This window comes from Schistocerca cancellata, chromosome 1 (genome assembly GCF_023864275.1).
Source record: "Schistocerca cancellata isolate TAMUIC-IGC-003103 chromosome 1, iqSchCanc2.1, whole genome shotgun sequence".
NCBI lineage: Eukaryota > Metazoa > Arthropoda > Insecta > Orthoptera > Acrididae > Schistocerca > Schistocerca cancellata.
In genome coordinates, this window is record NC_064626.1 from 1,267,513,727 (window position 1) to 1,267,541,452 (window position 27,726).

General features: G+C 42.1%; 1 protein-coding gene across 1 annotated transcript in view; it reads left to right on the top strand.

Moving 5' to 3' along the window:
- The window catches only part of LOC126094953 (Down syndrome cell adhesion molecule-like protein Dscam2), an 890,199-nt gene extending 862,676 nt beyond the window's left edge, over window positions 1-27,523 (top strand). Inside the window, exons 34-38 of the mRNA XM_049909611.1 lie at window positions 940-1,125; window positions 11,427-11,600; window positions 12,009-12,129; window positions 20,902-21,042; window positions 26,941-27,523. Of these exons, the coding sequence (XP_049765568.1) occupies window positions 940-1,125; window positions 11,427-11,600; window positions 12,009-12,129; window positions 20,902-21,042; window positions 26,941-26,992 (674 nt within the window). The 3' untranslated portion in view covers window positions 26,993-27,523. The remainder of the gene's footprint in view (window positions 1-939; window positions 1,126-11,426; window positions 11,601-12,008; window positions 12,130-20,901; window positions 21,043-26,940) is intronic.
- The last annotated feature ends 203 nt before the right edge of the window (window positions 27,524-27,726 follow it).

Genomic DNA, 27,726 nt, shown 5'->3' on the forward strand with positions numbered 1-27,726 from the left:
ACGTTGATTTACTGCCGTATAAATAAGAGTATAACACATTTCTATAACGTTAATGAACCATATGACAAAGACACGTAAAAGAGCTAATAGTCAGACACACAATCGCCTCCAATGTAGCATCAAGGCTGTACGGGCAGGATTCCATGTTTGCCTTCCACAATTAACTGCTACGCTGAGATTTGATATGCATGATTATGGTCCTCATTTTAGATATATCAACTAATTGAGTGTTAAATAATATAATAACCAATTGTTATACGTTCTTGTACACGTATTGCAGATGTGATTTTACCATTATGTCCAGTCGGTCTTAAAAACTAAATAAAATATTTTTAAATGTTGGCCATAGGCATTTCCCTTCATTTATTTTCAAAGCCTCTTCAGCGGCCTGTAATAAATGAACGGAATTAGAACACACGAAAAGATGGTGGAAACATTACTTTGAAACAACTTCTGCATGTAAATTTTTCGCATTTTTTTTTTTTTTTTTACTTTGAAAACAACTTTTGGCGTGCATGTGTTCCTGTTTTTAGGTCTTACGGTATTGCTTCCTCTTACGATTTTTTACAGTATTTTGTCATATATTTGTTGTGCTGAACTTTTTTCTTGAGTTGGTGGTTCACTGCAGTAGTTATGGAAGCATTTTTATAAAATCCTCTTTATAAAATCTGCCTCTCTACAACTTCTGTAATATTTTCTCCTTTTTATTGAAAATGAAATAAATAATAAGGTGTAATTTCTATTGGTGTCCAGTTTGCTAAAAAAGATTTTGTTAGCCACTGAATCATGATATCTGCCACACAGATTCAAAATATTGTATACTGTATGCAACCCGGATTTTAATGTCACGTATCAGTAAAAAGCATTTAGTAACACTATTATCACATTTTACTGAAAAAATATTTGCACTGAGATTTCAATGAGTTTTACTATTTTCAGATCTGTACGAGATGAGTCCGTACGCTACATTTCCTGTGTCATCGGATCCTCCTAGGACAATAAATGCACGGACAATGGACTACGCCATTCAGTTTAAAACATTTGGACATTTGGAAAATGACTGTGGCGTGCAACATGGATTTACTCGGACGGTCAACAAAAAATTTCAGCATATACATCCCGCTGGTAATATAGGATATTAATTTTTGCATTTAATTACAATATAAAAATTAGAAGTATGATATTTATCTCTACTTGTGTGTGTAAACACTAATTTATATATGAAGATGGTATCTGTACTTTCGGACATGTCCGAAAGAACTGTACCATCTTCATATAGTTAAGGCTAACCAGCCATTGACCTTCTTCTTCTGTGCTGGATGCACACGCGTTGCCCAAACTCTTACGGGACTCGGTAAGATTGTCTGCCTCGAGTAATGAGTGTAATGGGCAGGGGCACTACGAATGTAGTTTGCGGACATTAAGTTGGGAATGTGGGTCTCACGGGGAAAGTGCTAGGGATAAATCCCTGCAGTCGCACTATCCTCTGTGCCCTCGGTGGCTCAGATGGATAAAGAGTCTGCCATGTAAGCAGGATATCCCGGGTTCGAGTTCCGGTCAGGGCACACATTTTCAACTGTCCCTGTTGATGTATATCAACGCCTGTCGACAGCTTAGGGTCTTGATTTAATTATCATTTCATTAATTTCTATGGTTTACGATTTTTTCATGTTCGTTAAACTTAGTTCATTCATATTTCAATGTTGCTACAGTAGTTATTTCTTTCGACGTGATGGTGTTACCTGCAACTCATACGTAATTTTTCTAGAGTATCAACAGTTCATTTTTATGTGGTGTTAAATATAGTAATAAACCATACCTGATGTAAAAAAGCGTCTATACATTTCACACTATGTAGCTCTACCATCTATTTTCCTTTTAGTTTCTTTCTCACAGACTGTTTGGTTATGGTTCTGTTCACTTCCTAATGAATTTGTCTCTGAGCCTCATATGCTGATGGCGTTTATGTCATTCTTTCCGGTGATAAGCAAGTGTCTTTCTTTTTTAACTCTACTGTTGCACGAACATTGGTGGCTTCCCCAGCCTTTATTATTTCCCTCTTTATTATATTCTACAACTGTTCTACTAAACTGTCCTCCACCAATCGAGCTGACACTTATTTCAGGCAGTAGACTTACATTCAGGAGGTGCAGGAGTTGTGCTCCACCTTTTAATCATTTAATATTACACAGGACATTAAGCCCAAATGTTCCTTCCTTCCTCAGACAATCATCCAAGTCATTAGGCGGCCCTTTCGAGCGCGTGTTAAAGAATTTCCATTTCCTTTTAGTCTTTGTTAATTTTGCGTCGTTGTTAGGCTATCTTCACATCTAAGTATATTTTACACAGCGGCAACTTGGTTCCTGAGTCTTTCTCTAATACTGATGTGATACAGTCGGTATCTTACTGAGTTTTACAGTATTTACCATGATACATTCTCCCTTTTAAATTTCTAAGGATGTCTTCTTCACTTAGAAATAATAATGCTACACAATTTCATACTTAGAGATACTGATAACTTAAAACTTAATCCTTTTTGCGCTAGGAACAATCTATCTTTGGTTTTATTTGTGTATTGTGATAATGGTCATTTATTTTACAGTGTAAGAGTCCCTGTTACATTTCAGAATTGTCTTTTGCGTTTTGAAGCATAAGCGGTGTGCAGCAACACAGCACCACAGACATCTGTTGCATCAGCCTGTAGAAATACGGGGCTATTATAAATGATTCATTCATTTCGAAAGTTCTATAGTTTCCAAAGTATTACATGTACAAACATGATACATTCATGAATAGGAATATATGAATGGAACCACAAACTCGCTGAGTTTGCACTGGCGTTAGGTGTTCAGTGCCTTGAGAAAATGGCGACAAAGAACAGTTTTTGTTTGTTGGAATACACGAGGTGTTTATCTGTTACAACGGTGCTGCGTGCATTCCGAAGGAACTGGGGAAAATAACTGCCATGTAAACAGAGCAGAGCGAGACACTGGAGCATCGTTGTTTGTCACTAACTAAACGACGAACTTCGACATCGTTGGAATGGGCGCGGTGCTGAAGAAGACTTGGCTCTGTTAACTTGGCTCCTGAGGTCGTCTGACCTAATGCCTTGTACCTTTTTCCTTTTTGGGTTGTTCTAATCAGAATCGACAGCAGACCAACACCGACAACGATAGTTCAGGTATACATGCCGACGTCGCAAGCTGAAGATGAACAGGTAGAGAAAGTGTATGAGGATATTGAAAGGGTAATGCAGTATGTAAAGGGGGACGAAAATCTAATAGTCATGGGCGACTGGAATGCAGTTGTAGGGGAAGGAGTAGAAGAAAAGGTTACAGGAGAATATGGGCTTGGGACAAGGAATGAAAGAGGGGAAAGACTAATTGAGTTCTGTAACAAGTTTCAGCTAGTAATAGCAAATACCCTGTTCAAGAATCACAAGAGGAGGAGGTATACTTGGAAAAGGCCGGCAGATACGGGAAGATTTCAATTAGATTACATCATGGTCAGACAGAGATTCCGAAATCAGATACTGGATTGCAAGGCGTACCCAGGAGCAGATATAGACTCAGATCACAATATAGTAGTGATGAAGAGTAGGCTGAAGTTCAAGACATTAGTGAGGAAGAATCAATACGCAAAGAAGTGGGATACGGAAGTACTAAGGAATAACGAGATACGTTCGAAGTTCTCTAACTCTATAGATACAGCAATAAGGAATAGCGCAGTAGGCAGTACAGTTGAAGAGGAATGGACATCTCTAAAAAGGGCCATCACAGAAGTTGGGAAGGAAAACATAGGTACAAAGAAGGTAGCTGCGAAGAAACCATGGGTAACAGAAGAAATACTTCAGTTGATTGATGAAAGGAGGAAGTACAAACATGTTCTGGGAAAATCAGGAATACAGAAATACAAGTCGCTGAGGAATGAAATAAATAGGAAGTGCAGGGAAGCTAAGACGAAATGGCTGCAGGAAAAATGTGAAGACATCGAAAAAGATACGATTGTCGGAAGGACAGACTCAGCATACAGGAAAGTCAAAACAACCTTTGGTGACATTAAAAGCAACGGCGGTAACATTAAGAGTGCAACGGGAATTCCACTGTTAAATGCAGAGGAGAGAGCAGATAGGTGGAAAGAATACATTGAAAGCCTCTATGAGGGTGAAGGTTTGTCTGATGTGATAGAAGAAGAAACAGGAGTCGATTTAGAAGAGATAGGGGATCCAGTATTAGAATCGGAATTTAAAAGAGCTTTGGAGGACTTACGGTCAAATAAGGCAGAAGGGATAGATAACATTCCATCAGAATTTCTAAAATCATTGGGGGAAGTGGCAACAAAACGACTATTCACGTTGGTGTGTACAATATATGAGTCTCGCGATATACCATCTGACATTCTGAAAAGCATCATCCACACAATTCCGAAGACGGCAAGAGCTGACAAGTGCGAGAATTATCGCTCAATCAGCTTAACAGCTCATGCATCGAAGCTGCTTACAAGAATAATATACAAAAGAATGGAAAAGAAAATTGAGAATGCGCTAGGTGATGATCAGTTTGGCTTTAGGAAAAGTAAAGGGACGAGAAAGGCAATTCTGACGTTACGGCTAATAATGGAAGCAAGGCTAAAGAAACATCAAGACACTTTCATAGGATTTGTCGACCTGGAAAAAGCGTTCGACAATATAAAATGGTGCAAGCTGTTCGAGATTCTAAAAAAGTAGGGGTAAGCTATAGGGAGAGACGGGTCATATACAATATGTACAACAACCAAGAGGGAATAATAAGAGTGGACGATCAAGAACGAAGTGCTCGTATTAAGAAGGGCGAAGGACAAGGCTGTAGCCTTTCGCCCCTACTCTTCAATCTGTACATCGAGGAAGCAATGATGGAAATAAAAGAAAGGTTCAAGAGTGGAATTAAAATAGAAGGTGAAAGGATATCAATGACACGATTCGCTGATGACATTGCTATCCTGAGTGAAAGTGAAGAAGAATTAAATGATCTGCTGAACGGATTGAACAGTCTAATGAGTACACAGTATGGTTTGAGAGTAAATCGAAGAAAGACGAAGGTAATGAGAAGTAGTAGAAATGAGAACAGCGAGAAACTTAACATCAGGATTGATAGTCACGAAGTCAATGAAGTTAAGGAATTCTGCTACCTAGGCAGTAAAATAACCAATGACGGACGGAGCAAGGAGGATATCAAAAGCAGACTCGCTATGGCAAAAAAGGCATTTCTGGCCAAGAGAAGTCTACTAATATCAAATACCGGCCTTAATTTGAGGAAGAAATTTCTGAGCATGTTCGTCTGGAGTACAGCATTGTATGGTAGTGAAACATGGACTGTGGGAAAACCGGAACAGAAGAGAATCGAAGCATTTGAGATGTGGTGCTATAGACGAATGTTGAAAATTAGGTGGACTGATAAGGTAAGGAATGAGGAGGTTCTACGCAGAATCGGAGAGGAAAGGAATATGTGGAAAACACTGATAAGGAGAAGGGACAGGATGGTAGGACATCTGCTAAGACATGAGGGAATGACTTCCATGGTACTAGAGGGAACGGTAGAGGGCAAAAACTGTAGAGGACGACAGAGATTCGAATACGTCAAGCAAATAATTGAGGACGTAGATTGCAAGTGCTACTCTGAGATGAAGAGGTTAGCACAGGAAAGGAATTCGTGGCGGGCCGCATCAAACCAGTCAGTAGACTGATAACCAAAAAAAAGGCAGTACTTACTTGCCCCTACTAACAGGAACTCCGGAATAGGTCAGAGAACGTTTCACTTCTTCTGTTATGACCATTCATAGGATGTTGATACATAAGGTATGGAACAAACTTGGCTACCGCTTGTACGTGCGTCGTGTGACCAGAGGCACACTCACAAAAAATTTATAGAGTGAAAAAGGCAAACTTGATGAGTTTATAGTTCTAGTCAAGTGTCAAATGTATTTGTATATGTTATACTTCGGAAAATATAGAGCTTTGAAAACGAATGTATCATTTATAGTACCTCTGTAGTTTACACGAATAAAATATTGATACTGACTCTCTAGTAGTCAAATAAGATACATAGGAGAGTAATAATAAGTTTGGAAGTAAAATATGAAACTCGACTAGAGATTTAAGTGTATAAAAATAATCTAGCAGCATATCCCCAGTTCCTTCTCATATATGTGATGCAGAAACAAACTGATAATGTCAGAGCAGGGAGGGGGACATGGAATCGCTCACAATCGTCGTGGAACAAAGGGCATAAAACAGCAGCCAATCGTTGACGAGTATAGGGAAGAGTGATCGTCTAACATAATGTGCCAAAACAGAACCCGTTATACTAAAAGGTATGGTTACTTCTTATATTAGCTTTAACAAATTGTTTGCAATGGTCAACGAAGGAAAACTTTAAATCTTCCCCACGGCTGCTTAAGTCAGACCTGATTTTTCCTGATGTTAACTGAGTAAAGCTTGACTTTTAAATCTGTTACACTAGGAGTATCACAATGTCATTAATTTGTTACGGGAATATGCTGCACTATAGAAACAGCACGGCTACGTGCAGTTCTGCAAGCTGCCATGTTTCTTATAATGAAGTCTAAAGACCAGGTGCAGTAATTTAAAATAAGTACCTTTCAAGAAACAAATTTCATACACTCATTTTTTCTCAAGTACCATTTTTATGTGATAATTGCGGTGCCGCATCATTTTTTAAAATAGGTTACGGCCAAGTTTTTGCTGTAGTAGTGAACACTGTCGATCATATGCGGAAAATACTAAAACTTGAACTTAACTGATTTCTTTTACAGCGGGGAGCCACAAAGAACGTTAACTCAAAAGGATTGTTTTGATTAACTTCCTGCAACTCCAGAATTTTAGAGAGTCGAAGATTCAGTTCTGTGCAACGCCTTGGCCTTTCCCCAATCGCGCCAGTTTCCTAATATCTCTGCTGGCAACTCTCAGTATATCGATCGGTACCTCACTTTTATATTCAGTGACCTTCCAAAAATTCATCAGTGAAATTCGGTCCTCGTATCGATCATCACTTGTCGACGACAGACTAAAAAAATTCATACTCATTTTTATCATATTCCAACATATCAATATTCTTAATTAAGAAACACGTCAACTTTCACAGTTATCGATGTAGTCTACATTTTGACATCAGAAATCATACACTAACATAGATGTTCTTAGTATTAAGTCTAAACAAGACCTGACCTTAAACGTGAAATTTTTCCATTTCAGACATAGATCTGTATTATTTCAACACATTTAACTACTAGTTTCATTCACTAATTTGATTTAAATAAAAGGTGATAACACGCGCCGACACGACTTCTCTCGCCCGACGGCCTTCGCGGGTAAGGCAACAGCTGCCAGGTCACTATCATTAGCGCCAACGTCGAAGAATACAAACACAACACTGAGAATACAACTCAGACATGTTTAGTTACAACCGTAGTACATAACTCTAATGCGACTCAGCATAGATCATCATATCGATATAACATTGGCTCACCTACCAACTGCGCGGCCGGACATGATGTAACGTCTGGACTTTCTTGTCACACCACATAAGGCTTGAATTTTCTGCCTCCAGTATCACTACAAAGTTGGCAGTCTATGCACGAAACGATTCGCTCATCGTCTCAAAAAGTACCTGGTGTGTTTTGAATGAGTTTCTTGGTCTCAAAACTCTTCCTAGTAGCTCTTCATTGTGAATTTTAAAATTTTCCCGGTGAATTGATTGTTCAAACAAATTTCGTGCTTGCAGCGGGTCGTCGTTCAATACCTCGCACTATACTTTGGTGGCCAACCATTTACGGATGATTTTGAGGAGAGAGCGCTTGAATCAGCTGCCCTGAAGCCAACAGTTTTTTGGAGGTATGTGGATGACACTTTCATAGTGTGGCTTCATGGAGAAGACAAATTAATGGAGTTTCTACATCACCTCAACTCCATTGATAGCAACATCCTGTCCACCATGGAAATAGAGAAAGATGGTTGTTTGCCTTTCTTGGATGTCCTGGTTCGAAGGAAGAATGATGGCTCTCTAGGGCATTCAGTTTACCGGAAGCCCACTCATACTGATTTGTACTTGCAAGCATCGAGTTGTCACCACCCGTCGCAAACCATGAGTGCGCTTAAAACACTTGTTCATAGAGCTCATACTGCCTCAGATCTAGATAGCTTACCTCAAGAACTCGCCCATCTAAAGACAGTATTCAGCGAAAATGGGTCTCCATCCGGCAGATTACCAGGGCACTAACAGTTAAAACTAAGAAGCAGGAAGTGGATAAAGAGGAGAACACGCCGGAAAAACCTTTAGCTTTTGTTCCTTTCGTTGGCAACACTTCGTTTAAAATAGCAAGAATCCTCCGAAAATTTCAGGTAAAAGTGGTTTTCCGCCCAACATCGAAGATTGCAGACCTTGTGGCATCAGTTAAGGACAATCTGTTATTACGAAAGGTCAGAATTTACAAGATACCGTGCCAATGTGGTATGGTTTACATAGGTCAAACCACACGCACCGTGAAAGAACGCTGCACTGAACAACAACGTTACAGCCGCCTTTTGCAGCAAAGCAAGTCAGCTATTCATGAACATTGTATTTCTACTGGACATTGTAGTGCAACGACGCGTATGACTCAATTATTTTTGTTTGAAATATGACCATGTGCAGACTTCATCACCTACGTCGTTTACAAAACACGTCAAAAAAATTATTTAAATTCTTTTAAAGTTCTCTATAAAAGATTCTTGAACGAAACTGTAATTAAAACACCTTCAGTTGAGTCGTTCGTGCATGGTTTGCGGAAACTTTTGAAATTTAGACGTCGTTTGTTTCTTCTTGGAAATTATATTCCTGCAAGTTATCTTATTTTCCCATATTAAAATCAGACTATAAATCCTTTAAGATTCAAAAATCGAAATCAAACTCTTCTGAAAATTAATATCTTGGAAAAATTCAGCAATAATTCTTCCTCAATATAACTCTTCATAAATAATTCTCGAACACGTATTTAAGCTTTAGAGCACACACTGTTTTATTGTCTTCGTATATGCGACATACAGATGTGAACATCAGACTCGACAAAACAGAACTGAACAAAATACAACATTCTGTGACGGCATTACAATGGAAAATTACAAATTTTTATTTATTTGAATGTTGAACGTTCGACGCAACAGCCCGGTCACAGGATCTTCTGCTGCTCTTTGGCCGTTGACCCGCGACGTCTAGTGGCCAGCAATTTTCTTTCTGGTTCCGGCGGTGAAGATGCTGTTTCCGCGAGTTGCGCTGCTCTCTCCAAACATGAAACATACACAACAAAAATACAAAACTTTAAATATTTTACAAACATAACAAAATATTACAAATACATAAACAAAACACTAAATTAAACTTATATTTACCTGCAAACTGAGCTGGTCCTTGTGGATGGGTGACGCTTTAATTTCGCGTCTCATTACAACATTCAAGGGAGTATGAGAAGCCAATGACTTTGCCGCAGGAACGTCTTTCTGGAACTTCATTATTAAAGTAACCGTAGAAATATGACTGGCGGAAAACCTGTTGAACTGTGACAGCGGCTACCAGCTGGACAATGCATGGAATACGATCATATCCACGATTTGCTCTAATCGAAGACGAAAGAGTGCACCGACGGCCGCGGCAAACAGCAACGCAGAGGGCGTCTGACTTCCGCTATTCCACCAGCGAGGACGCTGCCGGCGGGCAGTGTGGTTCATATATCAAGTTTTCGGCGCATGCGTAGAATAGTTACAGCACGCTATATACTGCGGAACGGAGGACGTTTTCGCTCCCTCCAAGACCCAGGCGATCATCATAGGCCGCACCACCCGCTCCTTCCGCCTCCATGATTTCTACCTCACCATTTATGGTCGTCCTATCCACCTCATTCCTACCCTCAAATACCTTGGCCTCACACTCGACCGCCACCTCACCTGGACTCCCCATCTCCTTACCATCCAAAACAAAGCTCACAACCGCCTCCACCTCCTGAAACGCCTGTCCGGCCGGACGTGGGTTCTGCATCCTCCACCATCCTTCACACCTACAAATCCTTGATCCGCCCCATCCTCTGTTATACCAGCGTATCTTGGATTTCCGCCCCTCCCCGGTTCTATAAATCCCTCCAAATCCTCGAACGCCATGCACCCCGCCTCACCTTCCGCATCCGCCTTCCGTCCCCCACGCACATCCTCTACGACCTCATCCCCTTCCCCCACCTTCTCCTTTTCCTTGAACACATCCGTACACTATATATTGTCCGCCGCCTTGATCCCCCTCACCCCCTGGTGTCTCCCTTCCTCTCCACCCCCAACCAGTTGCCGCGCCTTTATCGTTGTGTCCCACCCTCTCTCCATCTCCACACCCTTCATCTCCTTTCCCAATGCAACTTCCACCGTCTACCCCTCCCGGATGATGAGCTTCGCCCTGACATCTACCCTTCCTACCAACTCTAACCCCCTCTTCCTGCCTCCTCCTCAGGGCTCCCTCTCCTCCCCCTCCCTCCTCCTGAGTGGCTTCCCCCTCCCATTCCCCCTCCATCTCTTGTGCCTCCTTGTCTCTGCACTCCCACCTGCCCTATCTTCCCCCTTCATCTCCCGCCCCACTTGTCTCCTGCCTCTCCTTGTACCTGCTGACGCCCCTCGTCTCTTCATCGCACTGCTTCCCCTGCTGCCCCTTGTTCTCCCCTCCTTTTCCATCCTCTCTGACCTTTCCCTCGGCAGGTCCCACCTGGCAGTTTCATTCTTCGTCGTGTGTGCTGGAAGTGGGTTTTAAGTGTGTTGTTCTGGAGTGTTTTTACTACTGTGGCCGACTTTTAACGTGTGCATGTCCATTCAGTGTCTTCTCTGAGTTTTGCAGAATCGCCAACTGTGTTTTTTAACTTTCTGGTGACTTTTTTTACTGTACTCCATGAACGTCTCCATGTTAGTCTATATTTTTTACCTCCATTTTCTCCCATTATTCTGTTTTAAGTTGCCCTTTATCGCCTTATGCATGTACCATTTTTTCTTATTTTAAGTTCATGTCACTCGGCTGAAGAGCGGCGGATTGTGCCGCTGACAGCCCTCCCCTGCCTATATGGGTCAGGGGAATGAAGTCACAATAAAGAAAAAAAAATAACGCTTTCGCCAGTCTGTAACGGCTCACCTGAAGATGACTGGCAGATGCCCAGTTGAAATACCGTGTGAGGTGTTGAACGACGACCAGCAGCAAGCCTGAAATTTGTTTGAACAGCTCTTCATTGTTTAATTCCGTGCACGTGTCACAGATTGGCTGCCGTTTTGTGGGCCTATCTTTACGGTGATACATTTCCGACCCGTAGGTATCTGGAAACTGTAACGACGTTACATTGCTAAAGCACATAACCGCTCCTTTATCTGCCTGCAGGAAGCGACATGCAACAGTCGATGACGTCGTCCAGCCTGCACAGGCACAGCAACGGTGAACACGGCCTCAAGGGGGCCGACGCCGGCCAGAACTCGGAGTCTGACACGAGCGGCAGCCCCTCTGCGGCGAGCAGGTACCGGATTCCCCTGAAGCAGGCCACGGCGAGGAGCCTAGGTACGCTCTGGCAGCTGACCACACCGCTACACAACGCAAAATCTGCTTCAGAGCTTTCTGTCACACTACGAGAAAAACTGCGTCCTGTTCTGTATGTCGATTTTCCTAACACGTGAAAAAATGAAAAAAATGTTAGCTGCTTTTGCATAAAGTTTACAAAGGTCACAGAGTTTGCTAAAGAAATTGTCAGCGCAGAACCTGCAGAGTCTGGTAGTTAAATATACAAAATTAGTTTTACAGTTATTTCAAGGAACATATAAACAAATGGCTTTCCAGTAAAAATAAAGTCTTGAATAACTTGCATTACGAAGTACGCTCATGCGATAGGTGCGCTACCACAAATAACACAATGCAAATGGTGTGCCCACCCTGCAGTTTTTACTTTGCACGTGTATGTGTGTGTTACAGAAATTTATCACCTTGACTCAAGTACTGAGTCCAATGAGATGTCTCCCATCCCACAAAGGAGACGGACACCGCGGCATTATCCTGCCTGCAGTGGTGATAAAAGAGTGACGTCACACGACAGGTAGTCAAGGTTTGTTTCTACAGACTAATTATACTTTCGTTTCTCCTGAATCTCTTACTTATTACTTTCAATGATAAAATGGATGATTAACATCATCTGTGGGCGGAAAATATTAAACCACAGGCAGCTTTAGCTTACAATATAAAATCCATGTATGGAGAATCTGCTCATCGCATTCATGCATCCCAGTGCAGAAACATTTTCCGTATTTTAAGAAAGCTTCCAAATCTCTTCCTTCAGAGAGTTCATTAAGGGGGGTAGGACATCAAACAGGCCGACTTGGAGTACTGTGTATACTTTTACAAATAAATTCATAAAACTTTGTCAGCATGACCAGGAAGGATTGAGGACTCATACTCATAGCAGTGGAAGTTCAAAAGCGTAGTAAAACACCTTTTTTTTTACATGTGAAATTTCATCATTTTTTCACTTACTACTGGCTGCATTTGTTTCTGTAGGTAGACTTTTCTTCCTAAGAAAGAGAGATTCTTCGATGAATTTTGCACAGCATACAAGCAGTACTTACAGGTGTAGAATTTTCCAAATATATTAAAAACTGTGGTAAAAATTGAGATAATTAACTATAAAATTTGAGTTTTTTCTAAACAAGACGTTTAAAATGTAACAGTTCATTCATTTTTTCATAAATTAAATAAACTCTAGAATTTCATACACATGTAACTATAGTTTGTATGCTGTGCAAAATTCATCGAAGAATCTCTCTTACTTAGGAAGAAAAGTGTACATATAGCAACAAATGCAGCCAGTAGTAATTGAAAAAATGATGAAATTTCACATGTAAAAAAATGTATTTTGTTACGTTTTTGAGCTTCCACTACTATGAGTATGAATCCTGAATCCTTCCTGATCATGCTTTCAAAGTTTTTTTGAATTTATTTGTAAAAGTATAGACAGTGGAAATTAAAATGTCCTGTGGTGCCTCTCCTGCTCCAAGTCGGCCCGTTTGACGTTCTACCACCCTTAATGGTGAACTCAGCCATTGCTGGAAGCATAAAACAATGTTTCATCAATTCTCCGAATTTCTATTTTCATACATATACACTTCGTGATTGTGTATGTGAAGTAACACGACAGGAAGCGTAGCCTGTGACCCCTGGACGCAATGCCACGTGTAACTCCAAAGTCGTAACGCAACACAAGACATACCGCATTAATCCGTATAAATCCACCAGGTGAAGATGAATATATAGAGACCGGTAACAGCAATCATGTTGTTTTATTCGAAGGAAACAGTTTTACCAGTTTTGATTCGTGGTCGTGAGGCAAAGCTTTTTAATGTGAAAATTATTCAAAAATCACGGATCTCTTTGTGAGAAAAGGAGATATGCTGACATTTATTGAGAGACAGGAAAATAATAAACTGAGTCAGACTGGAATAAACAGAAACATGAAGATGGGCGAGACCCCCAGTCACGTGAACGGGTGCTACTTGAACCAAGGAAGATCTTTGCTGGGTTTCGAAAGGTAATAAATGATCGGATCGGAAAATTAACATAGTGGAAGGTGGGAGGATGAGTCTAGGAACACCAGGCCTCTGTACAGCTGAAGGTGATAATGCATGGAAAAATCTAGAGGAGGCTTTTATTATCCAGCAGAGAAAGTCACAGGGCTCCTGCTGCTTCTGCATCTTCACCTGCTGCTGCTGCTACTTTTGATGACGATGACGATGATGATGATGATGATGATAATGATATATTACTCTATAGAACTGACGCAAGGTAACTAGGCCAGAAGTTCTCAATGTACGAACTAGAACACGTTGAACTACAAAATAGCGAAGTGGCACAAAAATCTACCTGGATTCTACCGCTAACCAAAAAGCGGATCAAGTACAGCATACTTCGGCAGATATACAATGTTATAGTTTTGATACTTATGTTACTTGTGTTTTCCACTGTCCTTCAGAGCTATTTGACAATCTAGAAAAGCGTTTTTTTTCTTCATGACGCTACTGAGACCAAATCCTACTGTCGGTGGCTGATTAGGTAGAAAGGACAGACACACAACCAAAGTTCTAGCAACTTATTTTTAAAGAACAGCAATTTTTTTTTTGAAACATAATAACCTTTGCAAAATTTACCATAGCAACTTGACCATTTCCCAGCATTTATCGTATCAACAAGACAACTTGTTGCCATCACAAATTTACCAGAATTAATTTAAAAATGACCAGGAACTCTCTTGAAATTTACTCTGTTTCATTCACAAACGAGATCTCTATAATCAACAGTTTACCAGATTTTATGTTTTTAAAAACAAAGGAAACAAGGTAAGTCTTTCATACACGAGCTATACAGTCAAATTATTTATGCTGACCAATGCCTTCAAATTAACTTTTAATTGAAACTGAAAAGCATCCAAAGGAATCAAAAAGCAGGGTAGTAGATTACAATACATAAAAGGATTATCCAATTCATAGTATCTCGTACTGAGATTACTCCGAATTCGCTTCGGTAGATATTTTGCTTATCCACCAAGAAATCGCATCCGTGGCCATGCCCTTATACGAATGAACAAAATTGTTTCCTTAGTTCAGTACAGAGCGTACAGAACGATCACTGGAATATAAGTACTTTAGGGACAATTCAAATGATTGGTTTACATACACCCGAACACAGTTTCACCGGTCAGTACTCTCAAAGAAGATACCATACCTCACTAATTGCTCGCCATTGCGAGAGTAAAGCCATAAGGAAAGACAATCAGATGTAATTGAGACAATCAGATGTAATTGATAATTATTCCAGTCTAATTAGTTGGCATCTATATGGGAAGAATCGACAGCTTATATTGTCCTACGCACACACTTCAAATGGGACCGATGCTTAACATGGAGAACATATCATGAAAATATGGAGTCGCATTAAATCCACTTCACCATAACATGTGTCGGTAGGGAGTGAATCGTACATCCGAATCCGTCACACGACTCTGAACACCTAAATTATGCTCGATGGAGGCCCCCGCAACGCTCCGCTTAAAGCCAACACGGTTAGCGCTCATTTCATGTGTCTGCTGTCCGCACCGATAGCTGAATGGACAGCCAGCACTGTAGCTCAGCGTGTTCGGTCAGAGGGTTTAGCTACCCGCTGTAATAAAAAGAAACTGAGTGAACGGATCAACGAACAACCTGAACGAGTGTCATCGGACGTCCGCCACGAACAATATAGAACAAAATGAGATCAACCAAAAAAAAAAAAAAAAAAAAGGTCAGCGTGACGGACTGCCATCCTAAGGAGCCCGAGTTCGATTCCCGGCTGGGTCGGGGATTTTCTCCGCTCAGGGACTGGGTGTTGTGTTGTCTTCATCATAACTTCATCCCCATTCGGTACGCAGGTTGCCCAGTGTGGCGGCGGATGTAATAAGACCTGCACCAAGGCGGCCGGACCTGCCCCGTAAGGGGCCTCCTGGCGAATGACGTCAAACGCTCATTTCCATTTCCATGTATCTGCTTTCACGTGGAAGAACTCACAGAGTACCATATTGTCACGTCTGAGACATAGGCGATTCATATCAAGAACTGCCCAGCCTCCACAGTCGAGAGCAGGGGCGGGCAGGAATTCTGCACGTGTGCGGTGCACATGCACGTGTGCAGTTAACAGGTGTTCTGCGTGCACACAGGGGCAAGTTGGCCACCCGCTTCTCACCCCTCCCCATCATACCGTCTCTCCGCTTCTTCCCCTGTAATGCGTTTTGTTTCCTGGCCTGCTTTATTAAATGAAGGAATAAGGTTAGTAGGAGTGTTTGAAAGTAATTATGGTTTGAAAGAGCACCTATTACCTACGATACGTTTTGTTTAATTATCACAGGTGGAGTTTACAATACGTTTAATGTCTGGAACAAAATTTCTACATACAGACAAACGCAAACAGTTACCTAAATTTTCATTACTGATGTTTGCTCTTAACCGAGACTTATCAATTTTCATAACAGAAAAAAAATCTCTCACAAAAGTATGTCGAGCCCAACATTGACCATCTTCATTGCTTCACGATGGAGACGAGGAAACTCTTGCTGTGGAAAGTCGTGATAAAGATCTATTACACGCCTTGCCAAAAGGAACTTGTCTCTCAGACGAGAATTACACTGTAGATCTATTAATTCCATTTGCAAACTGAGACGAATATCATCTACAGAAACGAGATTCTCTCGAGAACTATTCAAAACCTTGAGATAAGTATGATATATCCCCAAATCGCTTGAGAAATTCCTCTTTTATTGCACTAAGAACGGCAACATACTGAAATTTATTATAATGGCGTTCAATATTAAACTTCCGCTCACCAGCGAGAATACTGTCACATATTATACATTTCCAATTTTCACGTTTTTCCGCAGAGAACAAATGATTCTCCCATTCCTTTTTAAAAGATAGCAAATCTCCAATTCTCCGTTTCCTCGATTCACTCTGCATTTTCCGGTTATTGAAATACAATGTTCAGTACGTAGTGGTCGCTTCGCTTGAACGTCCGCAGCTTAGCCTGGCACTACACTGCCGCAACCTGCAGGCTGTCGGCGCTGTCCCGTTCGACGATTGCACGCGAGCAGCACACGTGCAGCGCTGTGTGCTCATGAGCCGCGTGCAACGTTTGCCCGCCCCTGGTCTAGAGCGTCATTCGTAACGTCCGATTGCCCAGACGTCACTCACTTCCTACTCACTCCACACACACACACACACACACACACACACACACACACACACACACAAACAAACAAACAAACACGTTTGCACTGGTCACATGACCAACTCCGCGTCTCTGCTTCAGCGACACCTCTCAGCGATGGTGCCAAACTTCGACACACTTTAAAATCTGTATAATTGCCTTGAATTACTATTTAGTGCTATTATTTACTTTTGAGCACATGAGTATACAGAGGGAGTGGATGAGAAGAGAAAAAAATCCAGCAACATTAAAGTTCCTATGATACATCACTTAAGAAGCAACCTCTGATCTCGGAATGTTTACCACGCGGCTGCTACGGTCGCAGGTTGGAATCCTGCCTCTGGCATGGATGTGTGTGATGTCCTTAGGTTAGTTAGGTTTAAGTAGTTCTAAGTTCTAGGGGACTGATGACCACAGATGTTAAGTCCCATAGTGCTTAGAGCCATTTGAACCATTTTTCGGGAATGTTTAGATTGGATGCTTGTTCGAATGTTCAAATGTGTGTGAAATCTTGTGGGACTTAGCTGCTAAGGTCATCCGTCCCTAATCTTACACACTACTTAACCTAAATTATCCTAAGGACAAACACACACAGCCATGCCCGAGGGAGGACTCGAACCTCCGCCGGCATCAGCCGCACAGTCTATGACTGCAGCGTCTTCGACCGTTGGATGTTTGTCTGTCATATACACTCTAAGACAAAAAAAAAGAAAACGACCCACTACAAAGGAATTATTCGGATTAGACGGACATCGATACATGCAATGTATATAAACACACAAACAAATGATTACAATTACAAAAAATTTGGATGATTTATTCAAGAGAAAGAGTCTGACAAGCTGAGAAGGTCAGTAACGTGTTGTTCCACCTCTGGCCATTACACAAGCAGTTATTAAGCTTGGCATTGATTTATAGAGTTGTTGAATGTCCTCCTGAGGTATATCGCGTCAAATTCTGTCCAATTGTCGAGTTACATTGTCAAAACTCCAAGCCGGTTGGAGGCCCTTGCCCATAATGCTCCAACGTTCTCGACTGCGTAGATATATGGCGACCTTGTTGACCAAGATAGGGTTTGGCAAGCACAATGACAAGAAGTATAAACTCTCGTCATGCGCAGAAGGGCGTTATCTTGCTGGAATGTAAACCCAGAACGGCTTGCCATCAACAAAATGAGGCATAAAATATGGTCGATGTACCGCCGTGCTGTAGGGGTACCACGGGTGACAACCAAAGCGGTCTGGCTCTCAAAAGAAATGCCACCCCAGACCATCACTCCTGATTGGTTGATGGTTGGCGACAGTTTGGTGTCCCTCCTCTGACCGCAGCGTCTCCAGACAGGCGTTCAGCCTGGAATCTCGTTGACTGCAACATAATTGTCTCCAGTAAAGAGTCCCGCTTCGAACGAAGCTCCGACGACCAGCGAGGAGGTGTCTGGGGATACCCTGGACGGCAGTGGGATAACAGCCTGACCGTTGCCCGCAATACAGCCCAACAAGAATCTGGGGTGCCATTTCTTTTGACAGCTAGACCCGTTCCGTTGTCATCAACTGCAGTCTTACAGCTCAGCGGTATGTCGAGGACACTCTACATCCCGTGTTGTTGTCCTTCATGCCAAGCCATCCTGGACTTACATTTCAGCAAACTTTCTACTGCTTGCCGTCTTGCTTGCCAAATGCTTGCTTGCTTTGTGTCAATTCGAAGCTGCAGCTCCGTTAGGTTGAAGGGTTAGCAGGTCTAGCTGCTTTTCCTTCTCCTTCCTCTGGCTCATTTTCAGTTCATCGCGTCTCGGTTTATTTCTTCCGGTTTGACACTCTTCCTTTTCCTTCCTCTTGGTGCCTGAGCAGCGTTGCTACTCTCGTAGCAAGTCCAGCCATCTCGTTGTCTCTCGCCAGTGAATCTGGTTTCCCAGATTCCTGATGAGAGGATTCGTGGATCTTCTCGTGTCGGCATAGAACAGTGTGGCCGACTGCTTGAAGCGGTCCTCCAGCATCGGCACGCTATTTAGCCGATGTAGTTCGGCCGTGCTGAAGTCACGCGGAAGGTGTAGTCCCAGTCTCAGGCACCTGTTCTGGATCTTCTGGAGACTGCTGATGTGAGTCGCTGCGACATTCCCCCACAACACGGCAGCGTTCTCCAGCACAGGCCTGCTAGGTGCCAGGTACAGCGTCTTTCCGCAGTGTGGAGACAGTGCGGTCGTGGGATTGAGGAAGGGCTAGAGGATCCGCATTCTGCCAAGCGCCTTACCCGTGCTTGCCAAATCGTGTCGTGGTCCGACGAGGCCGCCGGGTCTATCCCCAGTTGAGAACGTTTGGGGCGGCATGGACAGCGCCCTCCTACCACGTCGGGATTTTAACAATCTAGCGCGCGAATTGTACAGAATTTGGCACGATATTCCTCAGGGGGGCATTCAACAGCGCTTACATTAAGGTCAGAGGTATTGCATGGGGGCTTAATTAAAATGAAAAGGACTAATATTAATGAATAAACGCAATAATTTTAGTAGCTATCTGTCCGGTTACGAAGTCTCGTAACCGGTTGGCCCTGACTAGTATTAGCACGCAACGTGACTGCATAAAATAAAAATAAAGAATGACAAGGAATTTCCATTAACACAATTGGTTAACTAAGTCCCTTGCAACTATAAAAGCTACGAAACAACAAAGCACAAGTGTAACTGTTCTGTGTGTGGTAGTGTGACTCAACGTACATTTATCTGGCTCCGTTCTTTCTCAATACGACAAAATATTCTAAACATCATTTACAACGAACTAACTGAAAAACCAGAAATACTATAATTGCACATAGAAACCAGAATTACAAGTCTAATAAATGAACACGAGCCAGATGCTTTGTTGACTGTACCTGTGGGGAAGAGGGATTGTCATTAAAGAAAACTGTGATACCTTTTTACCTCATTATATATTGACGAAAATATTCCATTACACCAACATCATAAATCAAAAGCCCATCTCCTTTCTCAAATATATCCTGACAATTGCAACTTCTTCCATCTGTACATTACGCCAACCATACAGCGTCTACTCTCTCGCCCAACAGAACAACAACTGCCCTCGACATCCTCTAAACTACTACTGCCCAGTGGAGGCGGCGGAATAATAATCTCTGGCACAATCTCTGGCGCTGTGACTCAGTGTAGCCACCTTTCAGTATAACAACGCGTTATTGACCTGCTGAATTGTTGAAGCCCTCTCTCTCTCTCTCTCTCTCTCTCTCTCTCCCTCCCTCCCTCCCTCCCTCCCTCCTTCCTTTTTTTCACCCACACAAAAATATGATTTCTCGTTGGATGTATATGTGAATGTATTTCGTACTTATTTTAGTATGTGCGATGTTTGATGACTCTTTTACTTGGTGATTTATTTGTACTGTTAGTTAAGTACTGCAAGTGGAAACATTCAATTTTAAGTGTTGGTTAAGATTTACACTCTTACATCTACAGGGTGTACATAAAGTCCAGAAACGCTTTCAATTATTTATTGCACAAGGTCTAAACATTGTACAGATGTCATACATATTGTATTTCGAAGAGAAAGTTTATTATTATTATTATTATTATTATTATGTGAACCATGAATGACCCGGCAGACGTCAATATCGAATTCTTGCCGTGCCCGTCCCAGCATGGCATCGTCGACTGTGGCAGTCGCTTCCCGTATTCTCTCCCAAAGCTCTGCTGTATCACATGGTAGAGGCGCTACATACACCAGATCCTTAATGTGTCCCGGCAGAAAAAAGTCACACATCCGTTTAACAGCTGTAGCACACTTGTTTTTGTCGAACTCCAGCAAACAGAAAGCTCGCTCCGCACCTGAACTCGCCATGTTTGCGACTAGCGCTGACTATCGGCAAATTAACAAACTACGCTGTGGCGGGATATATGAAAAAACCTTTCAGGGTTTCTCTTCAAAATGACATATGTATGTTACCTGTACAATGTTTGGTTCTTGTGCAATAAATAACTGAAAGTGTACCCGGACTTTATGTACTCCCTGTATATTCTAATAGCTAATACTGAGTTATTAGAGTACTAGTAATCACAGATACAACGAAGCTCCCTTTTTTTCAGCTCGGAAACAAGCTCCGCTGAAGGTGATGCCAGTTTCTCCAGTTATCATCTCCAGCCACCTTCTGGGTTCTCAGACAGTCGAGAACTAAGTGAAGCTGAATGTGACCATGACACCATCCAATTTAACAAGTTAATCAGTAGGTATGTAAACGAAACGTGACATTAAGATACTGCTGGACCGAGCCAGGTGTGCACTCGAGGCAAAGAGACCGTGCGTACTGCCTCAGTAGTGGACACTGGGCCTGTATTCCAAATGACAGCGTTGCAAATTTCCGTCCGACAGTGCACATTTAGGTAAAATCCCGGATGGTTCCTTCGAAAGGAAATGGCTGATTTTCTTCCCCACCCTCCCACAATCTGATGGTCTATTCCATCTTTAACGATCTCAGCGTCGACGAGAAGGTAAAATCTAATATTATGTTCATAATTGTAATGTACGCTGATGAGCCAAAACATTATGACCATCTGCTTAAATGCGTGTTGGTCCATCTCTGGAACCCAATTCAGCAGTGATTCTGCGTGCTTTGGTACGAAAAGTACTTGATAGGTTTCCAGATATTTGTGGCACCAGATGCTTACGTACAGGCCACACACTTCCAGTAATTTACGGCAGGTTGGTTTGCAGGCGCCTACCTGGTGCCCAATAGCGTGCCAGTTAAGTTTCATTGGATTCAGATAAGCTGAATATGATGGCCAAGTGATCAGTGTGAGTTCACAATCACACTCCTCAAACCATTGCATCACAGTTGTAGCCTTGTGATAGGGACAGTTGTCCTGCTGCAAGTTTCCATCGCTGTTGGGATAGACATCAAGCACAAAGGCTCACAAGTGGTTCCTAATAATGTTCACGTTGTCCACAGCTGTTATGGTTCCCTCGATTACTACCGCAGATCCCAAGGGGGCCCAAGTGAATGTCCCCTGTAACATAACACCTGCCTGCGTCCGTGGCGCGCTGCAAATTTCGAGTAGCCGTTCGCGACTCGACCATCAACCTGGTTTAACAATGAACGGGATTCATCCGACCAGGCGACAGAATTCCATTGATCCGCGGTCCAATCTCGATGGTTCCGTGCCCACTGTAATCATAACTGACGTTGTTGTTAGATCAACATGGGAACCCTTTGGGGTCCTCTGCTGCGGAACACCATCTTCGACACCGTGTGCTGGGCGGCGTGCTCCAAAAACAATTGAGCCTGCGCCAGCACTATCATCAGATCTGCCACAGATGGTCGCTTATCTTGCTAAAGAGCGGGCAAGCTTCCTGTCGCTATGTTCTGTGATGAGGTATGGACACCCATCTTCAACCACTTTCCACAGAGCATAGTTGCACGCGAGCAGCTTCGCCGTTTTCGAGACTCTCGGTCCCAGGCACTGGGGCACAACAATATGGCTTTTGTCAAAGTCGCTTAAGGGGAGTAGGACGTCAAACGGGCCGACTTGGAGCAGGAGAGTCACCACAGGACATTTTAACCTCCTCTGTCTATACTTTTACAAACAAATTCATCAAACTTTCTCAGCATGACCAGGAAGGAATCAGGATTCACTCTCACAGCAGTGGAAGTTCGAAAACATAACAAACCAAATATTTTTTATATGGGAAATTTTATCATTTTTCCACTTACTATTGACTGCATTTGTCGCTATGGGTACACTTTTCTTGATAAGTAAGAGATATTCTTCTATGAATTTTGCACAGCATGCAAACTATACGTACAGATATATGAAACTCTACCATTTATTTAATTTATGAAAAAATGAATGAGCTGTTACATTTTAAACTTCATGTTTAGCAAAAAACTCAAATTTTATGGTTAATTATCTGAGTTTTTACCACAGTTTTAAAATAAATTTGGAAAATTCTAAAGTTTCATGCACCTGTAAGTAAGGTTCGCATGCTGTGCAAAATTCGTCGAAGAATCTCTCTTACTTATGAAGAGAAGTGTACGTATAGCAACAAATGCAGCCAATAGTGAGTGAAACAAAGATGAAATTTCATATGTAAAAAAAAATTATTTTGCTATTTTTTTGAACTTCCAATGCTATGAATGTGAATCCTGAATCCTTCCTGGTCATGCTCACAAAGTTTTATGAATATATGTCCTCGGAGTCTTTCGTGGCGGCATACATGAATACATGAATACGCTCTTGGTTTCCAAGCCGCATTAATTCGAATAAAACAAAGTGAGCTTGACAAGTCGGCCATAGTGGAGACTTGCCTAGAAAACGGGCATAAAATACAGTTCTAAAATACAAAAGTGTTGGCTCATGCATCTACATATTGAGCCTCCGTTATAATGGAAGCGGCCGAGATTCGCTTAAACAACAACAATTTCAACAGAGACCGGGGGTACACACTCAGCAGCGCATGGTGACGGGCGTTGGACATCGAAAGAAAGCAGAGACAGATGCGCGACGCGGGAGCGGCGGTTTCAAGCGTGGCGCCTGCCCCTGGCGCCACCTAGGACGTCACCGGCGCTGCCACGGGCGACAGCTCCGCTAGCTGCCCGGGTCGACACACACGTCCGCCCCACATTGGGTCTATCTGATTGGCTGCTGATGACGTCGTCATGCCTATATAATCGAGAATCCGTAACAGCCGCGGCATCCTTTGTTGCCTGGATCTCCGCCCCCACCTGCTTTTACAAGGCCCTCCAAATCCTTGAACGCCATGCGCTCCGCCTTGCCTTCCGTATCCGCCTTCCTTCCCCCACACGGCTCCTGTATGAACTCATCCCCTTCCCCCACCTCCTCCTGTTCCTCCAAAATCTCCACATCCTTTACACTCTCCTCAGGCTTGATCCCCCCCACCCTCTGGTTTCCTCCTTCCTCTCCACCCCCGGCCATTGCCGCGCCTCTATCGCTGTATCTGTCCCTCTCTCCATCTCCACACCCTCCATCTCCTTCATCAGGGCAATTTCCAGCGCCTCCGCCTCCCAGATGACGAACTTTGCCGTGACATCTACCCTTCCTTCCAACTATAACCTGGCCTTGTTCCCCCGCCCTCCCCAGGGCCCCCTTTTTCCTCTCCGCTCCTTCCCAGAGTGGATTTTCCTCCTTCCCCCCGCCCTTCCCCTTAGACCCTGCACCCCATCCTTGCCTCTTTCCTTCCCACATCCCTCCCTCCCTGGCCCTCTTCAGCGCGCCCCCCGCCCATCTACCCCCTCTCTTCCCCTCCCTCCCTCCCTCCCTTCTTCCGGTCTCCCTCATCTCCTTGCGCCTGGCAGATCCTCCGTTTTGATCATCGTCAGTGTGCCACATCAGTGTTGTGTTTAGTGCTGTTTCTCCTGTTCGTCAAGAGGTGTGGTTTTAATTGTGTACTGCCTTGAGGTTCACTGTCAGTGTTATGTGCTACGCCATCCGTTGATACTTTTTATGCTCTGGTCATACTGTGCCTTGTGTTCTTTTACTTGTCGCAGTGTGCGGCTTTTTGTGTGCGCTACATTTTTACAGTTTTTTATCTCCATTTTACAGTCGCCCCTTTTTTTGTCTATTGCCTTCCATGATGTTTCCCCTTTTTTATATCTATGTTCACCATATTCTCTCCTTTGTATATTTTTCACTGTCTTCTGTTGTGCGTTCTATGTCTTTCGGCTGAAGAGCAGCCCATATGCTGCTGCCAGCCCGCCCCGATGGGGAATTGAAATACAATAAAGAAAAAAAGAAAAAAAAAACAGCCACGGCAGACAGTAAACTCCTGACGACGATGGTGGAGAGGGTCATTGAAAGCTCGAGGATTTTATTCGAATTAAAGCGGGTTGAAAACCTAGAACGTTTTATTCTTTTATGAATATATTTGTAAAAGTATATACAGTGGAAATTAAAATGTCCTGTGGTGCCTCTCCTGCTCCAAGTCGGCGCATTTCATACCCTAGCCCTCTTAAGCGGCTAGTTTCCACATTTGTGCCACATATCGTCGCTAGAATGATTCCGTATTCGTTTCTGCTCCGCTCATATACTTCCCGTACCGCGTCACGTGCGTGTCCTCAACTCCACGAGGTAGCATACAACCTCCCGGTGGGCAGTGGTCATAATGATTTGGCAGTGTACGTGTATGTGTGTGTGTTCGTCTGTGTGTGTGTATGTGTGTGTGTGTGCGTCTATGTGAAACAGAACATAACCAATTTCATAATGCCATAAGCGTTTTCCCTTTGCTTTTACAAAACATCATCAGTGCTCTGAAATATATACGAATTTATGTGTACAGCTTATGCGTTATGTACTACTCTGTGCTTTCAGATTAGTAACAGGTTTGCATCTTTCTGACTTTGTAAAACGTAACAATGATCTAAATACGTACCTATAAGATATTTAGATGCTACTCTGCATGTGTACTTACTTTTCAAAGACATTTTTTTCTGTCAACATCTGTTGAAATCTAACTTAGATGATGTGAAGCAACATACGTATTATTCAGAATACTGTGAAGCGCACGTAGAAGGAGCTTACCATCTTGTCGTGCATTAAGGCTTTTCTTCCCGTTCTATTCACGTATGGGTTCGGGGAAGAATTATTGCGGAAATGCTCCTGCAAGTCCCCTTAGGTTTTCTTCGCTTTGCAATTGTATGTGCAGCACGGAAAGAATGAATTGCAAAAATTACTTTGTGTACCCTTTAAATAGACTAATGTTGTCTTCTCGAGCCATACAGGTGCTAGACATAAGAAGCTGTAGTATTTCCTAGAAACCGCACTTAGTACTCGTTCTTGAAACTTTTTAAGTAAAGTTTCGTGAAATAAATGACTTCGATCTTCAAGTGTCTGCTATTTCAGAGTACTCAACCTTTCAGCAACGCTCTTGCATGAGTGAAACAAACCTGTCGCTATTCGTGCTGCTCTTATTTCTATATATTCAATGTCCCTTAATTAGTTTGTCTTATTTGCTATTGGTCCCACACACTTGAACAATACTCTAAGATGCGACTCACAAGTGTTTCATAACCAAGTTCCTGTGTAGACTGACTCTTCCTGTTGTCCAACCAATGAAGTGAGATGTGGCACAATCGAGCCTATGTGATCATTCCATTTCACATCGTCACATATTCTCACATTCGGAGATTTGCATGAGTTGTCTGATTCCAGCTGGACTCACTGATATTGCAGCCATAGGATACTACGTTTCTGAGCGTTGTTAAGTGGACGTTTTTCTTTTCTGTACTCTTAAATCAAGTTGACAGTTTTTGGATCATTTTGAAATCTTATCAAGATTTGGTTAAATATTTATGCAGCTTTTCTCAGGCAGTATTTCGTTATAAATAACTGTATCATCTGTGAAAATCGTGAGTTCAGTATTAATATTATCTACCAGATCATTAGTATAGAACATGGATAGCAAGGGTCTAAATACACTACCCCATTGCCTTGATCCATGACATTGAGGATGTCACGTAAGAAAGTCGCGAGTTGGATTTTCACATTACCGATGTTTTCGGAAGCCTTACTGTTTGGCGTGGACGAGGTTACATCCAAAAATAAATACTTTCATGGTTTCCTCGTCCATCAGGTACTTTGGCGAAGAAGAAGTGTGTGTGTGTGTTTTTTTTTTTTTTTTTTAATCTGTGGTGACCCTTGAAAGAGACACTTCCATTGCTTAAGATACAAACCATCCCTTTCATCTTAGGGAACGTTGTATTGTTAGTTCATATTTCATTTTCAAATTTGGGGCTTGAATCTTCGCTAATCTCTATTGTCTCGACTTCTGTTCTTGGGAAGTGATACCATCAAACAGAGCAGTGGAAGTCACTTTGAAATCTACAGGGGTGATAAAAAAAGCACTTAATGCTAAAAAATAAATAGAATGTTTCAGTGTATTTCTTTAAACACATATATTTCTGTAATATAGCTTTTGTTTCTTTATCTCCAACTTCACCTGTTTCGAACTATGTGTTTCTTTAAACACATATATTTCTTCAACACTACTTTTGTTTATTTAGTCTAACTTTAACTATTTTGCGTCTGTTGCTCCGGCAGCTCATAGTTTTAGGACAGTCACTACATTAGTGTTTTTAGCAGTTCAGAATTATCGGATCTTTCTCTTTATTTCAGGTTTCGTCAACAAAAACTGGAAGAAAGAAGACAATATACAATTCATGTATGATTTTACTAATTGTTTGGTGACACACGCAGACGGCATCATATGGATACAGCGCAATTTCATCAAGACACACCTTTCTTTCCGTGTGTGCTCTTCTTCGTGACTGTGTTTGACATTTATTCTTGGTTACAATGTGAAAAGATTGGTAGCTCACGAGATTTTCGCCCTCTGTCAAAGACGTTTCAGAACTATGTGGACGCGTATCTTATTGCTTAAACATATTCCAGGAAATTTATGAATACATTTTTATTGTTCAAACTTTTGAACTGTTTTCTGTGTAAAGTGTTTGAAATTTAGAGCGGAGTTAAAAATTCTTATATACTATTTCCGTATCCAAATGCGCTAGCCACGTTATTTTTGATACAATACTGTGCATATTACGTGCAAGGACAGTAACGACGGATTCTAAAATTATTAGGTGTCAGTTTTATTAACCATTACGTACCTACAACAAGACTGACCAAATGTAAAGAAAAAAGGAATTGTTATGTGTTCAGTGTCGTGGAAATTTTAATAAACAAATTACTTTAATAATCCATATGTGTAATCAATCTACTAAAATATGATTTTTTTCGTTGTTTACCTTCCACCTGTTGTTTAGTTAGGGATAAATTAGATAAGACACATTATGAAATAGTTTTCCTTTTCATTCTGACACAAATATCAACATGCCGCAATCATTAGTTTGCTCAATAAGAATATTTTAAAAAATAAAATAAGAAAGCGTTGATGGACGT